This window comes from Staurois parvus, unplaced genomic scaffold (assembly GCF_062004578.1).
Source record: "Staurois parvus isolate SC_StPar_1 unplaced genomic scaffold, SC_StPar_1.0 ptg000025l, whole genome shotgun sequence".
NCBI classification, from domain to species: domain Eukaryota; kingdom Metazoa; phylum Chordata; class Amphibia; order Anura; family Ranidae; genus Staurois; species Staurois parvus.
Window position 1 is genome coordinate 2,089,395 of NW_028317821.1, and position 19,030 is coordinate 2,108,424.

The 19,030-nt window shown below is 40.3% G+C and overlaps 1 protein-coding gene across 1 annotated transcript in view; it reads right to left on the reverse strand.

Moving 5' to 3' along the window:
- LOC149471171 (tetraspanin-17) overlaps positions 1 to 19,030 on the reverse strand; it is a 76,332-nt gene that overhangs the window by 11,927 nt on the left and 45,375 nt on the right. The window contains exons 2-3 of the mRNA XM_089693626.1: positions 11,296 to 11,346; positions 6,758 to 6,904 (exon numbers count right to left, since the gene is read on the reverse strand). Of these exons, the coding sequence (XP_089549752.1) occupies positions 6,758 to 6,904; positions 11,296 to 11,346 (198 nt within the window). The remainder of the gene's footprint in view (positions 1 to 6,757; positions 6,905 to 11,295; positions 11,347 to 19,030) is intronic.

Below are 19,030 nucleotides of genomic sequence, written 5' to 3' on the forward strand. Positions count from 1 at the left end.
TGTGACTCTTGATGCACTTACTCCAGCCTCAGTCCACTCCTTCTGAAAGTCCAACACTTTTGAATGGCCTTTCCCTGACAATCCTCTCCAGGCTGCGGTCATCCCTGATGCTTGTGCACCTTTTTCATCCACACTTTTCCCTTCCACATAACTTTCTATTAATGTGCTTTGATACAGCTCTTTGGGAACATCCAACTTCTTTTGCAATTACCTTTTGAGGCTTTCCCTCCTTATGGAGGGTGTCAATGATGGTTTTCTGCACAACTGTCAGGTCAGCAGTCTTTCCCATGATTGTGATCAGGGTGGATAAATATCAATGATTTAAAAATAAATAAATATATAAAAAAAAAACAGATTTTTTTTTTATTTAAATCGGATTTTTTTGTATAAAATGCTTTTTGAGTTAAATATATTACCATCCAAAGGTTATTCCATCATGAAATAAAGATTAGTTTTTTAATTATGTAGAATAAGGCTGTATATGTTTAATTTTTTTGGTAAATAAATTCCATTAATCCATTCACAATATCATGCTCTTCCAGAGGTTTTTGTAAGATTATTGGGCAGTTTCTCTGCCTACAAGATATTATCACAGATGCTTGGTTTACTTTTGCAGTTCTCAAAACTGAATTTGACTCAGCGGAGATCACATGCCTCTTCTTCACAGCAAAAATGTTATAACATGAACAGAGTTAAGAAAAAGACCTTAATCCTAACTTCTACAAACCTATGAATACAGAATCCACCCCTTCAGTGCCAAGTTTCAAGAAGTTCAGTGAATAGAATAGAAACAATATTTTTCTGATTGTTTGGAGTGGAATAGATCTGCACAAGAAGAAAGTGAAACTAAGTGTGAGGAGGAAGGGGCTGACAGTCTAAGTTTCTTAAAATATATATATTTTGTTTAGCCAAATTAGTTAACAAACATGGATGTTTGTTTAAGCAAATAACATATGTTGTAATGTTATTGTTTCAGTTGAATAAATCTATTTAAATTGTTATTATTAAGGTAATGATTATTTTTCTCCTTCCTAAGTACAACAGAAAAGTTGTCCAAATATGAATGATTAACCTATTAAACTGGGGATAAAAAAACTAATAAGAAAAGTTGTTATTCTAAAAATCTTCATCTACTTGTATATTAAAGTTATACCAGCAAGAATTAGTCTATGTAGAAAACTATTATTTAAATCAAGCCTTACTGACTAGTGATTTAAATCGTGATTTAAATCAAATCCACCCCGATTGTGATTCCTACTGAACCAGACTGAGAGACCATTTAAAGGCTAAGGAACCCTTTGCAGGTGTTATGGCTTAATTAGCTGATTAGAGTGGGACACTTTGAGCCTAGAATATTGCACCTTTTCACAATATTCTCATTTTCTGAGATTGTGGATTTGGGGTTTTCATGAGCTGTAAGTCATAATCAGTCACAATTATGACAAATCACGGCTTGAACTATCTTGCTTTGCATGTAATGAGTCTATCTCATATATTAGTCAAGAAAAGCAGAATAAGTGAGCGCTTGAATGAATATGATGATAAACAGCAGCTGTACACCAAAAAAGGCACCGTATCAAACCTTCAGAGACATAAATGTATAAAAAGAGGGGAGGTGCAGCGCTATATAACCTAGCAGATAGTAATAAATTCAAAATCAAACACAGATAATAAACAGTGATAATAAACAGTGACTGTGTGTTAATAAAGCCACTGAATGGTGGCTATGGAGTGAGGGAAGTGAAACAGTTCAATGAAGGAGTGCTCTTAAGATCCAGGATGATCCTCAGATGTCCAATATTTGGAACCGCCAGGTGATAAAAAATGTAAAGATTGCGCACTCACCAGATACGCAATCTTTATGCGCATTTGTGTATGATATCACTGGACCTCCTGTGTCATCAACCTGGTCTGGTCAGATCTTGTCAGCATATCTTTCACTGCCTGGTAGCCGGATAGATGCAGCTGTTCTGTGGATCTGGCTGGTTCCCACCAGGACTCAAATAAACAGAGAGGGCCACATAGTGTGATATCCTTAAAGTATCTTTATTATATACAGGCACAGGATAGCAGGAAAATCCAATAGGTTTCACCTTTTATGTTGCATTACTGAAATAAATGAACTTTTGAACAATATTCTAATTTTTCGAGTTTCACCTGTACCAATGTCAATACTTTGCTTTAGAGTGGGAAAAATGATTGCCCCCTATTCAAGTGATTGGGGCTGCGCTGCAACTGTATTAGCATTCAAATCAGGGGGAGAGCAGGCAGATGCTTACCATGTTACACCAATGCAAACATGCAGCAAGCAGGACTTTAAAAACACAACTGACCAGTGTGAAGAGTTCCACAGGATTTAAAGGGATGCAATATGCATTTTTACAACAGAGCAGTGTCAATTGCAGTTTTAGGTAGCTTTCAAAAACGCAAAGGACCAGTGTGAGGAGTTCCATAGGATTTAAAAAGGCATCCATTTTTCTTCCGATTATTTTTTTTTTTGTTGTTGTTGTTTGAAAAACAGATCTGTATGAAAGGGACCTACAGTTAGGTCCATACATATTTGGACACAGGAACAGTTTTCATACTTTTTGCTCTGTATGCCAGCAGAATAAATTAAAATTAACCAATCCAAATGAATTGGAAGTGCAGACTTTCAGCTTTAGTTCAAGGGGTTGAACATAAATATCAAGTACAAAATTTTAGGAACTGCAACCATTTTTATACACAGTCTCTCCATTTTCAGGGCACAAATGTAATTGGACAATTGAATATAATCATAAATAAAATGTTCAATTTTAATACTTTGTTGAGAATCCTTTACTGGCAATGACTGCTTGAAGTCTGGAACCCATGGACATTCCCAAAGACTGGGTTTCCTCCTTTCTGATGCTTTGCCAGGCTCTAACTGCAGCTGTCTTCAGATGTTCTTTGTGGGTCTTTCTGCCTTTAGCAAGTGAAATGCAAGCTCAATTGGTTTGATATCAGGCGATTGACTCGGCCATTGCAGAATATTCCACGTTTCCTTCAAAAGCTCCTGGGTTGCTTTTGCAGTGCGTTTTGGATCATTGTCCATCTGTACTGTGAAGCGCCGTCCAATTAACTTTGCTGAATTTGGCTGAATCTGGGCTGACAGTATATCTCTAAACACTGCAGAATTCACCTGACTGCTTCTGTCTTATCAATAAACACCAATGACCCACTGGAAGCCATGCATGCCCATGCCATCACACTGCCTCCACCATGTTTTATAGATGATGCTGTGTGCTTTGGATCATGGGCTGTTCCAAGCCTTTTCCGCGCTTTTTTCTTCCCGTCATTCTGGTACAGATTAATCTTAGTTTCATCCATCCAAAGAAAGCTTTTCCAGAATTGGTCTGGCTTTTTTAGATGTTTTTTGGCAAAGTATAATCTAGCTTTTCTATTCTTCTGGCTTATGAATGGTTTGCACCTTGTGGTGAACCCCCTTTATTTGCTCTTGTGAATTCTTCTCTTGATTGTAGACTTTGACAATGATACGCCCACCTCCTGGAGAGTGTCCTTCACTTGTCTGGCTGTTGTGAAAGGGTTTTTCTTAACCATGGTGGATGATTGCAGGATCCTCTCTATGGTAGTCTGCAGTGGTCATCCATGCCTTTTTATGTTATGGAGCTCACCAATGCGTTCTTTCCTCAGAATGTACCATACTGTTGATTTGGCCACTCCTAATGTTGCTGCTATCTCTCTGATGGATTTGTTTCATTTCTGAAGCCTTACAATGGTCTGTTTCACTTGCATGGACAAGTCCTTTGAACGCATGATGTAGGTTCACAACAATAGATTCCAAATGCAAATATCACACTTAGAATCAACTCCTGACCTTTTTTCTGCTTAACTGATGAAGAAATAATAAAATAGGAGTAGCCCACACCTGGCCATGAAACCGCTTTGGATTCAATTGTCCAATTACTTTTGGTCCCTTGAAAAAAAAGGGGTGATGGCTACTCTTAAGAGCTGCAATTCCTGAACCCTTCCTCCGATTTGGATGTTCATACCCTTAAATTAAACCTGAGAGTGTGCACTTTCAGCCCATATCCATTATATAACTATAGTTTGCATATGTTTTGATAGATACCTGAAAAAAAAACTAAAATTGTGCCGGTGTCCAAATATATATGGACCTAACTGTAAATAAGGATGTAACATATAGCATGTTCACAAAGGGTGAACTTATCCTTTAAGACAGGAGGCTTGAGAAGGACAGACAACACTGGTTGTTATTTCTGTGCAGTAGAGACAAAAAAAAAAAAAAAAAGTTAAAAGTTTGAGGTGGGGAGCGAACACACACACCCACACGTTACATTAATGAAGAGCATAATTGCATGATCTCTAGTTCTAGGCCAAGATGTGCATGTTATGATACCCTACTGAAGGCCCCTTGTGTAAACATCAAAAACATATGTACCGGAAGGATAATGCATACAATGCTTTAATGTACTCCGCATTCATTCTGGGTTTTTCTCTCTTAAGTTAGGCTTGTGTAGGCCTCAAATAACTGTAGAATTAATGTCATGTGTTTTCTGCCTTTGGCTTCCTATTCCAATTTAAAAAAATAAATAAATTTGTTGACAGTGTTTGGTATTTTTACCACTGTATTAGTTTCCTACAGCTTTAGGGAAAAAAAAAAAAAAAAAAAAGGCATTTGTTTTTAAAATGTGAACTTATCCTTTAACGTAAAGAGCATGTAGGATTTTTGACATCATTTTACATATGGTGGCGTTTCCCTTAAGTACTTGGCAAACACGTGATATTCTAAAAAGGAACTTCTATTAAAAAAAGGAGGAGCCTTGGTACAAAATAAAATCAGCAGTGTGTGAAGTCAATGAATTTCAGTTTGCATGGAAAACGTGTGGTTAAAGTGAAAATAATTCTATTATATTATTATGAGGCACTTCTTTTTTCAATGGTCCCCTGGCCACTCCACTATATTTTCGTTCTGTGTCTGCCTGTGCACGTTCCCACTCTGTACTGCAAGTCTATGTACAGCCAGAGAGCCACTCACAGCCAGCATGGGTTATACATGCTCATTTGGCTAGAAATAAATTATGAAATCCCTTATTTCTAACTTACACAGGTGTCTGCACAAATCATCCCCCAAAGCAGCTCAATTTTTCTGCCCAACAAGTTGTAGCTCTCAGACATCACAAAGAATGCAGAACCAGCAGAACCAGACACAACCTGGGAGCATCAGACAATACTGGCTACTGGAGAGTGAGAAACTGGTAACCAATCGTATGTACCCCCCCAACCAAAAAAGCATTTAACCAATGCAGTGTGTGGGACCCCAATGTATGGGTAAATTTAATGGCAGCTAGAAATTGGGCTTTATGAAAAGGGCCATGTCACACTGTGGATTTTGCAGCAATTAAATAGCAAGCACAAACAGAATACTGCTGTAAAAGAATGAATGGTCATGCTTTCATTCCTATTTCTCTGCTAATTCTTCACTGTAGAATCGGATTGTGGAGGAACCAAAATAATCTCTACAACAGGGCACGCATTGGTTTTACGTAAGTGCAGCTAATTAAATGGTGCTAGATGGAAACAATTATGAACTGAAGGAATCAATTATGAACTGATGGTTTATTACCACTTTAAGTTTTGCTTACAGTTAGCACAGTTTTTGCACAGCAAGAGGGTAAAAAGCACCTCAGGAAGTCTGAGACACACATTACTGCAATGAAATAACCTATTGGGAAATTTCCTAGCAAGTCCTAACTTAAAGGATTAGTAATACTGCACATATACTATTGCCAGGCAAGTATCACAGGAGACAGTCTTGGTGCTCCTTCTGCATGCAAGGATGCAAAGTAGAGAGACATTACCCCAACCCATTGTTCCTGGCAAGAAGCATTGTATTATGAAAAGTATAAACCATACACTCATTTTGTTTAGCCTGTGGTCAAACAGATTTCTCCATCTACGCTAAATGAAGTGGATGGAGGAATCACACAGAATGCAAGGATAGGCTATATTTTAGTGTGCCAACTCACTACATTTAGGAGTTATCATTGTAACATCAATGATCATTGTGTAAAAAAAAAAAAAAAAAGAAGGAAGAAGGGGGTAAAAATGTCAACAAGCGTGCTGGATGGAGAAACTTCTCCCTGCCAGAGATTCTATTCTGACCAGATAGCACCAGTGGCTGTCAGAACCCCAAAAACAGTTGCTGTAGCAGATTGGATGCAGGCGCTATTCAGCTGGAAATTTTACACCTGGCTCCTTCAATTTCAGGATCAAAAAGGATGTCAGGCAAGAGGGTGCCTACAGAGCCATCCATGGCATATCAGGTCATCAGGAACTATAGGAAATGTTCTCCATGGCCAGCTTAGAGCCTAGTACACAGGGGCCAAATGTTGGGCTGCTTCTGTAAAGTGGCATGACCGAAAAAGGTGTGCATCCGATCAATGATTGGAGACAATGGCTGAGAATGCTGACTGGAGTATTCTGGCAGGAGGGGCCACCCTCCTGTCAGAACTCAATATAGCTCAGCAGGGGTGATCCCTGCACTAACATTGGATTGTTAATACAGCGGCTCCTACTGAGCTCTGCAGTTTTTTTTGTTCAGACCACTGGGTTGAACGAAAAAAAACTGCTAGTGTGTAGCAGGTTTAAGACAATATTTTGCACTTTCAAAAAAAAAAAAAAAAAAAAAAAAAAAAAAAAGGGGGGGGGGTGGGCAATATGAAAAGAGAGACAGGAGAGATATGAGATAACATACAAACTTCAGAAGTGTGGTGTTCTCCCGTAGAGCTCCAATGCAGCCTGCGAATCCCAGCACAAACATTACAGCCCCTGTGACCATAAAAAGCCACACAGGGTCAAATCCACCCAGGTCTGTGATGGATGAGATGTTGGAGAGGACTCCCTGTGAACAAAATGGCCATAATATTACTGCTTCTTAGAAAATGTCAGACAAAAGTAGCAACAAAACATGGTTTTAACAGCTTACAAAACACAGAAATACAAAATATTTAAAAATCCTAGCAATCTAGACTGCTCTTTTATGTTTTGGATAAGAGATCGCCCTTTACTTCCTGTCCCTGAGACACCACTAGAGGCCATGGAAATATTTTCATTATCTATGGAAAACAGTGACGCTTGTGTTTCATTCAGAACATCAGGTCTGCGTCTATACTGTTAGTTTTGGAACTAGATCTATGAAAAGCCATTCTTTGGATTACAACCAAACCCTTTTCTGGAAAATGCTTTGAGATAGTGTCTCTGACCTTTAAATCTTTATTCTTTAGTCATCATTGGCCAAATAAACAGGGCATCAAACTATGGATTAAAGTGTACACACAGTGTTCTTATACTGTTTAGTCTTCCATGGGCTAATAACTAGCCAATCATAGTAACAGGGTGTCAGACAATATGAAGAATGTAGGCACAATCATGAGACAACCCTCAGGCCCATGCACAAAAATGAATCATTACAGGCCCCCTACTCTGATGTCCTTGTTTCATATAGCTGAAAGTTTTTAGAGTCTATAATCACTGATGGGTTTTACTAGCCAATGACCAAAACTTCTGCTTTTTATTTCAACATACAGTGGCATACTGTTCATTTTTTCACTCAAAACTATAAAAAATTGGCACGTGTCTTTTCCATATAGGACATAATAAATCTGCAATAAAAGTCAAAAACAAGTCAGCTTTTTCTTACATCTTTAATGTATCTTAGAAAGCAGAGATGAATGCACACAGTATACTATTAATGTGATGAGCTAGATGGGTCAATTAACTGAAGCCAAGACTATCAAAATAAACAATGGCAAAATTCTTTCAACTGGTATTAAAAAATAAATAAATAAAATAATATAACATATAAAAAAATATGTATTTTCTAGGGGTAGTATTCCACAGGCTGCACACATGAACCAGTTTGAGTGTTTATGAGAAAGGTGTTTAAGGTTTTTGGTCAGAGAAGCTCTATAGTACCAGAAGTTTACACCAACTTCTGGGAGTACCGGTATATATAAAACATTGGATATTTTGAAAAAAAAAAAAACAGGTGAAAAACAGATCCTCTGAGTCTAATCTGCCAATCTACTGGTTTCTTGCATAATATAGAGAACAGACATTTTTATACAAGCTCAATACTCCATACTTTTTTTTTCCCAATTTCATCAGGGGGCTAAATAAATACACACACACCACCAACCACATCACTGCTCCATGTACAGAGTCCTGTGTGGTTAGCAAATGCAGAGCTCTGTACCATCATTCTCTAAGCCTATTAGCAGGTCCTGGCCACAGTACATTGGCTGGGACCAGCTGACCAACTTGTGCTGTACTGAATAACAGCACAGATGGGGCAGCAGGTGCTCCCTACTTGGAAAGGCTGGATCACATACATGTACATGATCCAGAACAGAGTGGTCTCCCCACAGCAGTAAAAGTACATGGGGTGGTCTACAAGTGGTTATATCCACTTGCAAGTGCAAAAAATACTTCATAATTATGGTCATGTGCTCTGCCTGTTCTAATGTTCTGGAGGACTACAGAACACCATCCATCTATTATGAAGACAGGGGGAGTACACCGTAGTCTTGTTTTTGCAGTCCTGATACAGGAGGGTGAGGGAGTGTTAACCTAGGACTGGAAATATGACTGGCAGGATCAACATCCCCCTTAGGTTTGAAGGAAGGTTACTGAAAAACCCATAACACCAAGCCGAGTCACTGGGAAGCAATGTGAGGAACACCCTGTACAAAAGGCTTTCACAAAATAAGTCAGCTAAAAAATGCATCTGGATGGCATATGAATGAATGATGCAGCAGCTGTGTGGGTGGAACCCCATATGGCCATAGTTTTCAAAAAGTGACAGCCAATATGGGGAACTTCTCCCCATACTGCTTTCACAGGGAGAGAGAGCAGCAGGTGGCAGCTGCAGAAGTGGGAACGTTACATGTTCTACCCAAAAACCAGGTGGAACATAAAACGTTCTCAAAGGTGAACTGATCCTTTATAGCCAGCGACTGAGAAGCAATGCACAACGCACAGAAAAGCAAGGTTTGCACTATGTTTTGCAAATGGCACTGTAGAGTGAGGGAGGCAGATGCACAAACACAATTATCAGATATCGTTCCAATGTAGCAGGAAGCTAGAAGTGTGGCCCACTGCTCCACATATCAGAAATGCTTAAGAGAGCCTGGAGAGCTCATAAATTAAAAAATACGAACTGTTAATTTGGCTATTACAGATTTAAGAAAAATAGATGTGCCCAGTGCCAAGACAAGGTTATCCAGTGACTAGGGCAAAAATGGCCAATTAGAGGAAGGGATAGGACCAAGAGCTGCATGCAGTGCTCTGTAGCATGAAAGTATCCAATGTTTGTGACATATACGGACATAACACATTGTGGTTTACCACAGCTAACTGAAGCATTTAAAATTAAAATTGGTGCAGAAATGGGGCTAACCGTGGCAAAAAATTAAGAAAAAAAAAAAAAAAGAAGAAAGATCTCAGCACTGGTGGTGTTACTGGAAGGAAAGGCTATACCCTTGCATCAGCAGTGTCCCTAGACAGTAAAAAAAAGAAATACCCCTGCGTTGGTGGTGCGAGTCTGAAGAGAGCTTAATGGCATCTATACAGATCAGCCATAACATTATGACCACTGACCGATAAAGTGAGCACCACCGATTATCTTGTTTCAATGGCATCTCTATTAGGCAGCAATTGAACATGTCATCCCTGAAGCTGATGTGTTGAAAGAAAAAAAAAATTAATTGATGCACTTGGGGAGCTAACACTGGCCCGAGTCACCAGATCAAACAGAAAATCTACTGTAGCTCAGATTGGCGAAAGTGTTAATGCTGGTTCTGGTAGAATGTTGTCAGAACACACAGTGCATCACAGTTTTATTACGTATGGAGTTGTAAAGCTGAGTGTCAACGCTAACTTGTGTCCAGAGGTAAAAGTGCCCGCAATGGCACATGAACATGAGAACTGGACCACAGATCAATGGAAGAAGAGTGGCCTGGTCTATTGAATTCAAGAATAGTTTGTAGCACACGTGTTTCAGGTGTTGAGTGTCCTCCAAATTCTCCAGATCTCAATCCATTCAAGCATCACGCATCTGTGAGCTAGGATGTGCTGGAACACATGTCCAATCCATTGAGGCTCCACTTTGCAACTTACAGGAAGTGCAGCTGACAGCTTGGTGCCAGATACCTCCAGAGGTCTAGTGGAATCCTTGCTACAATGGGTTATGGCAAGTGGTCATAATGTTACGGCTAACCTGTGTATGTCCATGAAATGGATGGAAGTAAAGGGGGGGGGGGGTTCTGAAGGGCTCTAAGGATGAGGGAGACTAAAAGGGGCTCTTGGAGATCTAGGACCAAGTGGTACCCCTATTCGGTACTCACAGTTCATTTTCAGTGAGCCCTGTGCTGAGAAGGACTGAAGGCAGCTTCTTCAAGTTTTTAGTCATGTGTGTTCTCAGTAGGCACCCACTTTTTCACCAACAGCCCGCTGCTATTGGGAGGACAAATTATATTCTCTCCTTCCTCCCACAGCTATCCAGCTCCTGCTTCTTCTGGCAGGAGTGACAGGCCCCTTCTGGTCACCCCCTTGTCCCAGCTCTGGATGTGCCCAGGGCCAAGCTTTAACGTAGACTTGAACTTTTTCATCAGAGAGCCGATTCACACATGTGCAGTGTGAATTGAAGCTCAGGTTTCACAGCTAATTGATACAGTAGTTATTCACAGGTTCACGTCAAGTTTACGTCAGGTTCAGGACATGGTTGCTCAGGATCTTATCTTGTTCACACATATGCGGTTTAGAAACAGCTCCCATAGAAGTCAATAGCCTGTAATCTGCACCTGAACTGGACCGCACTGTTCAGAAACTAGACATGACTCTTTACAACCACACTAAATCCACACAAGACATATGTGAGCAATGTTTTTTCACGTAAAGCGAATTGGATGCGGTCAGTTTTGCCGCGACGCTAAAGCTTCCGTGTGAACAGCACTGTGTGATGCCATGTGCAGAATTTTCAGAGGCATTTGAGAAGCGTTAAAAACGCTTCCCAATCGCCTGCTGACAAAGCTAGTGTGAACGTAGCCTTAGAAACATTAACTAGCTCAGTCTTGTTTGTGTATGTGATTTGGCAAAGCTGAGCAGAAGCTTGATAGAGTTTTTGTTGCTTATGAGGACTGCCTGTCTACAGCTCACCTTACACAGAAGGCTTTTGCTATATCTTTATGGATTACAGAAAAAAATAAATAAATATAACAATGGACTGGTACTTGCCTTCTCTGCCCATGCCCACAATCCAATAGCCAGGAAAGCCGCTCCTAGTAACTAGAAGATAGAAGAAGAAGAAAAAAAAAAAAAAAAAAGGGAACAGGTTACAACATTAACAATGTGAAACTACAAACGTATTCTCAAGTGCAAAATGTAAAATTTCCAGCTAAAGAACCCTACTCTCAAGAAATTCAAAATAGAAATTCAAAACAACAAGGTCTTAAAGTTGATCTAAGCATACTTCTAAAATAACGTCAGAAGGTTTAAAAATGCCGATTAGCTGCTCGATATTCAGATACCCCTGTCATACAGGACAGTCAGATCCTGAACTCCCTGCAGACTACACTTAAGGTAAGCACCCTTCCCCAGCTAGTGACTGAACAATGAAGGAGCAGCTGGTCACAAAGTCAGTCTTCTGATTTCCCCATCTTAAAAGCGTATCCACCATCACTGGTGCGCAAACTGCAAATTCCCTTCTCTTACAACCAGGTCACACCGATCCAGGACTTTGTGCACATCTTAGTGAATTCACATGATTTCAATTTCAAAGTTGGATGTCATGATGATCTGAGGTGCGATTTGCAAGACATCTAACGCAATTTGCACCAAAAAGTAGTGCATGCACTACTTTAGAAATCAGTGCGGCTCCGACCAAGTCAGAACCACACCGATATGACTGCTGTAAATGCCGACAATAGGGTACAACTCGGCAAATCGCATACCACGTTGCACCCAGTGTGACCGGGGGCTTAGAGTCCTGTGATGAAGGGAATACAATCAAACAGCAACCTTATTATTATATAAAAAAAAAAATAATAATAATGTATACACCTGTGGGGAAAAGCCCGCACGCATCCCTTACACCCTCCCCCCCCCCCCGATTTTCAATCAAAGGCATCTAGACATGGGCAACATTTCAGTCCTTCCAGAGAGATCCCGAACAGAGATCTACAACCTCGCAAGCTGCTGTTTTTGTACTGTGCTGGAGTGTTTTCTTGTGAGATTTGGAATATGCAGCATTACGTGGATGTCAATGGAAAGATTGTGTTGTCACCCATGCAATTTTTTTTGCACGAGTCTCCCAGCAGACCTGCCTACTGAAAATACTGCTTTCTTGGCAATCCAAAAAATGTTGTACATGATTCACAAACCATCCATAAATAAGTATACAGATCAAGACGTGTAATAACTTTACAAGCTGCATTGCCCATTTCTGGCTGACAAGTATTGATATGCCAAATTGTCAGGCAGGCAACTAGCAATTTTAGAAGGCCAATATCCCCCCCACCCAAAACAAAGAAAAAAAAACAAACACTTAAAAAAGGTTTTGCATAGTTTAATTTGGGGGATAAAAAATAGCATGTTATAACCCGACCTTTACAGAACAAAAGGCCATAGTTCTCTCACAGTGCAACATTCAGCACTCCACAAAGAATTTACTCCCACAACACTATCACGTTCTAAAGATCTTGCTTTCCCTTTTTGTTCTACACAATTGCCTAAGAAAAAGAAAAAACAACAATGAACACATTGTAGCCATTTTATCAGCTCAGTACAGAAACAGTTAAATCGAAGGTAAACAAGACATAAAGACAAATTAGTAGTATGCCATCATATAGTCTCCTAGGACTTTGCATGTCACTGTGCCACAGGCTAAAGCTGGTCATGCAGTGCAAAAATTGTGTTTGAAAAAGGTTTGCATTTAGAACATTCAGTATCAGCAGTAGTGACAAGCAAATTTAAAAAGGAGGATAAAACACACACACACACACACACACACACACACACACACACACACACACACACACACACACACACACACACACACACACACACACACACACACACACACACACACACACACACACACACTTTTTGCATGGTCACACATTGCAGGAAAGAAAGCCGCTCGATTCCCCCATTCCCTCCTGCCGTGTTATTGTGTTCTCGGGAGATGGGGAGCGAAGGAGCTATCCCCTGCCAGAAGAACGCAGTGATTGTTGCTAGCAGCTACGGCTGCTGCCGATAACCACAAAAAGCCGATAGACTGTACCAATTTCATATGATAGAATTGGGTACAATCAACCTTCCCGCAGCTGGTTCGAATATCAGCCGATCCCAGCTGAAGCATCTATGGCAGGCTTAAACCCAGGACCCTGCGTTCACTATATCTGGTCTCCCACAGTACACAGAACATGGAAATGCAATTATTTTAGTAACTACTAAATACCCTTTTCTCATCAGCAGTTAGAGAAGTCTTGTGACTTCAGCAGAGCACTGGTTAAAGCTTGAAGGAGTTTTCTTTCTGCTCTAGGAGGATGTGAAACCCCTGACCTCTGTTTGGACAGTGCCGATTTGGCCCTGTGCTGATCATATGCACTCACCCAAGAAAATAAAACAAAAAAACAAACAAAAAAACACCACCTGGCACAGGAAAGGAGATCACCCCCGAGAGGACACAAAAGTAGAGGCCTGATGAGTGACAAAAATATCTATGCTCAGACCCCTACCCTTATAAAAAGGAAAGTTTAATGGTACCCCATTAGGTTATATAGTTCAAGTATGCCTAAGCTGCCAAAAACAGTTGGAATCTCGGCTGGTTCAGCATGGACCAGATGAGACTTGAACCATGTATGGGTAGGCTGACTGTACCAAAGTTGATCAAATCGATCAATTTGGGTACAACCAGCCTGTTGGATTTCACATGTGTTTATAGTTAGCGGCCATTATATCCGCTAGCAGTAATCACTGTGTTCTCCAGGTGAGAGAAAACAATGGCTCCATGGGGGGGGGTTGGGAGATTCCACAATCAAAACTGACTGTGTTGATGGCAGAATCAAGATATTTTCCTTCCTTCAACACAAGGTAACAGAAAATAAAATTGCTCGATCTATGGCTGACTTTAGACTGCAGAACTAATTAGCGTGTCTCTTAACAGACTCTCTGCCTGAGGTAGGATACCAAAGGCATGTCAGGTACTGTAGTTGTATCACACCTGAAATACAAATCTGAACTTCCCTAGAGCAGACAGCTACATTACTCAGAATGTCAGATTACTGTGGTGTTCTTCTTGAGGCACTGGGATAGCTATACATTTCATATAAAAAGTGCAAAATCCCACTTCTACCATACACACTTCACAGCCAATGCAGAAATGTGTCCAACCACTAAAGACATGAGGGACAATTGCCATTCTTATTAGCAAATAGATTTTTTTTTTTTTCTTTTTCTTTTTTCTAAGACACACACACTTTTCAGTCTTCAATACCATAAATTTGGGCTGTACAGCTTTACACATTTTTGTACAGCTTTACGAAAAAAAAACTCAACCAATATGCTCCATAGCTGAATGAACAGGAGTGACTTAAAAATGTTATAGTTTTTAAGATTATCATTTGAGGTCAGGGTAGAAACACTATAAAGTATAAATCTGAACTAAGGTCTGAAAAAAATGTGTGTGACTTGCGACCCAAACTATATACTCAATAAAGTGCTCCTATGGATCGCCAACATTTAACACATAACTCAAACTGTGCAACTTAATAATACATTTATAAATGTAGCGCTCCCTAAAAAATATATTAATACATACTTATAATTTGTGATGAACACATAACATAATCAAAACATACTTTTATAGATAAAACAATTATAGTGACATGATTTGAATGAATAAAAACATGAAAAATACAAAAAAAATTTGTGCTTATTATTTTGCTCTAAAAAATATAATGTAGTCCCATCACTCAATAAGTGATCCAAAAAATCGTGACGTGGTGACTTATTAATCATGAAATAGTGACTTTCCGTGATCCTCCAACCAGTAAAAATTGTGCGCTCACCTCCTATGCCTAAAAAATAGGCTACACACACTTGTGGTTCACACAACCTGGAACCTGCTGGAACAGCTGTAGCATATCATGGATATGTGATCTTTCCTGTGGATACCTCGGTAAGCCCCTTATTTTTAGGCATAGAAGGAGGTGAGCGCACAATTTTACTGGTTGGAGGATCATGGAAAGTCACTATTTCATGATTAATGAGTCACCACGTCACGATTTTTGGATCAATTATTGAGTGATGGGACTACATATATTTTTTAGAGCAAAATAAATCACAAATGTTTTGTATTTTTTATGTTTTTATTCATTCAAATCATGTCACTATAATTGTTTTATCTATAAAAGTATGGTTTGATTATGTTATGTGTTCATCACAAATTCTAAGTATGTATTAATATATTTTTTAGGGAGCGCTACATTTATAAATGTATTATTCTGAACCAAGGTCTCACATTCCTTTTGGACTTCTGCATATAGTTTCATACCTAGAATTTAGCAATCATTATTTGCTTCTGTAAATTTCACTGAGCTTTTGACAACTTGCTTGAATCATATGCTCTTTAGTCTGTTGTGCACAGACACAAATCCCCCAGTTTCATAAAATAAAGTCCTCTTTTCTTATAATACATTGAGCTCTCAGGCTGACTTATTAAAGCAGCTTTTGCAGTGCTGTGATGCATGGTGAGGGACGAAGACTTGCAGCATGTGATGCTTAGTAGAGTGTTAGCGGGAGGAGGGGTGAACAGTGATGGGCTATGTATGAAGATTGCTTCACACCAGGAAAAGCCAGAGCTGGGGGTTGTAGGGAGATATTTCCCACAGCGATTCCAGTCAGTAACCATAGAAACAAACTGCCCTCCCAGGCCATTTTGTTCAGCCTGTAACCACATACCCTCCAATCTCTTACATAAGGTGGGTGTAACTTACAAATCCACTATTCCACCGAAGAACAACCAGTACACCAGGCACTGGCTAGCTCCCTATTATCTAGAAACAACACTGTCCTGGTACAAGCTCTGCTGGAACAGTACACTACCTATTACAAGAAAAATGAAATTGTTTGAATGCAAGGTGGCCAGAAAACATTTTTAGTTAAGGCGATTTGTGAGGGGCTGAATTTGTGGAGCTGGTCAAATTCAGGGATACCCCGAGGATGACAGAGTGTATTGTTGTTGAAATGCATAAAACACATTATACTCTCACTTCTATGCCAGACCATGGCAGCGGAGAACACGGGCATATGATGACTCGGGTCTGTGGACCAATACAACCGCAATTCATTTTTTTTTAGTAATGCCCATGTTGAGGGTTTGGTCCAAAAAAAATGTAAATTCGGAAACCGTAATGGGTTTCCATGCGAATGGTCTCGCAAGGCTTGAATCTGGGTTGGCGGCGATAAACTGTTGTGCATATAAATTGCTTTGATCCACAATCAATGCATACAGATCTTCTGTGAAAAACAGCTCCAAAACAAAAAAAAAACAAAAAAAGGGGGAGTAGTTAAATTTGCCATTTCCACCTGAATTCCGGGTTGGGCAGTGAATGGGGAAAGTACTGGTGCTACAGAATTTGTGGGCTGCCAATCAGGATTTACAAGCCCATCCGGAAGGATACTAGGGGCTCTACGAGCCTGTGTGCGAATTCTTGGTGGTTTCAGGACAATACTTATGCTCGCCACTGCACCAGCTAGTACTGCACTTATGGGACTCACCACGTCACCAAGTGATACTGCAGTGCTGGTGTTATTATACAGGATTTATATAGTGTCAACAGTTTGCTCGGCGCTGTACAATATAACGGGAGACAATACAGCAACAATACAGTTCAATACAAGAGGGTTAGGAGGGCCCAGCCCCTTGGAGCTTACAATCTAAGAGGTATGTGAAAGACCAGGAAGTACTAGGCCACTAGTACTCGACAGTTCACCAAAAAGTAGCGTGGCACTAGTACTGGCACTCTGCTGCATATGAGAGTCATCAAAATTTACTGGTAAGTGCCAACAGAGATCAGGCCTGATTTTGCGAACACTGCAGTTTTGTGTGCAATGTATCAAGTAACAGTAACCAACTGACACTGCATTAGCTGGGGAAGAAGGGGGTAAGCATAGCTAAAACGCAGGATGATGATCCCGCTAACACTGCATTTTGGGGGGACGATATACTAATGTGAACGCTGGTATAGTGCTGATCTGATCAAACATATTGATCTGCTCAGACACTATACTAGCAATGGAGGTTTATTGTGCATGAGCGTCTTCCTGGCAATCGAGGGGTTAAATGTGATGACTGGTGTACCGACGGGGAATCTGACGCTATCTGGGAGGGCGTGAGGACCACGGGAGAGCCAATCATGTAATAATATACTGTATATACATACATGCACACACACAAACACATATACACACACACACACACACACACACACATATACATATACACACACACATATACACACACAAACTTTTTGGCGCTATATAAATACTGTAGAATAATTATATGATTTTGCACACCTGTGCCGCCCTGTAGCAGTATTTCTGCTATAGGGCAGTCAGGAAGCAGTTACATAAGCAGTTTGTGTTATGGCGCTGCGTCTTTTTAACTGACAATTGCGCAGTGATCATTGCAAAAAAAAAAAAAAAAAAAACACACTGACACTGTACTAATGGCACTGGGGAGGAAGGGGTTAACATTTTTAGGCAAAGGGTTAACTGTGTGAGGGGGTGTGTTCTTCACTGTTGCACGCTGTCCCAGAAAGCTAAGCTCTGCTCTCCGGAACAGTGAGCTGGGAACTGACAGGGAGCAGGGCTGCATTGAAAACAATGCAGCTGTGCTTTCAGCGTTTGCCGGCAATCGCCGGAACCTGGCGGGTAATCACCGGCCGGGACCCGGTGATTGACACCCGCGATCGGTGCCGCGGGCAGGGCGGTCCCTCAAAAGGTGAGGGAAACTGTTCACAATCTTAAAATTCAAGCCAGGAGCATTAGCTACATTGTTTCTGACACTAGCCTAGAATAAAAGTCATTGCACAAAAAAAACAAAACAAAAACAAAATATGCTGCTAGCATTAGTAAATAGATAGGAACGTTTATCATAAGGATTAAAAATAGTCAGTCAGTCTTGATTGAGAGTGTGAAGTTCCACTTTTCCACTTTAAGCTGCCAACATCATGCTTCACAGTTATGATGGTGTGTTTATGTGCATAAATATTTGATAGCAAGAAAAGCTCAATTTTGTGCTCACCGGACCAGACTAAAGAATCTGCTGCAAACTGATTTCAGAGTCTCATTCTTCTTGAAAATTGTAGATGAGAGGTTATGCAAGTTTTAAATAAAGCTGAACTCTGCCCACATAAAAAGTGCAAACATACAGGTCTGTAAGCACGGTCACATCATGAAACCTTATTAACTGCAAGCAGAGTAAATACATACATTTGACTGCCTCTTTCAGTCTTAGGACAGAACAGGACTGGAAGGGAGGAAACCGGCTGGCTCAGTCTCTCAGCGGCTCACTGAGAGGCTGAGCAAGGTGCAGCTCCAGACTCTGGGGTGGACCCTGAAATTTAAGTCAGGATCTTTCCCCAGCCTAGACCGACTGAGTGACGTCAGCGGGCTTCACACTTTTTTCTTCCCGTCTTATTCTGGTACAGATAAATCTTCGTTTCAAACATGCAAAGAATGCTTTTCCAGAACTGGTCTGGCTTTTTATTATTTAGATAATTTTTTTTTTGGCAAAGTCTAATCTGGCTTTTCTATTCTTCAAGATTATGAATGGTTTGCACCTTGTAGTGAACCCTCTATTTGCGCTCCTGAAGTCTTCTCTTGATTGTAGACTTTGACAATGATATGCCCACCTCCTGGAGAGTGTCCTTCACTTGTCTGGATGTTGTAAATGGGTTTTTCT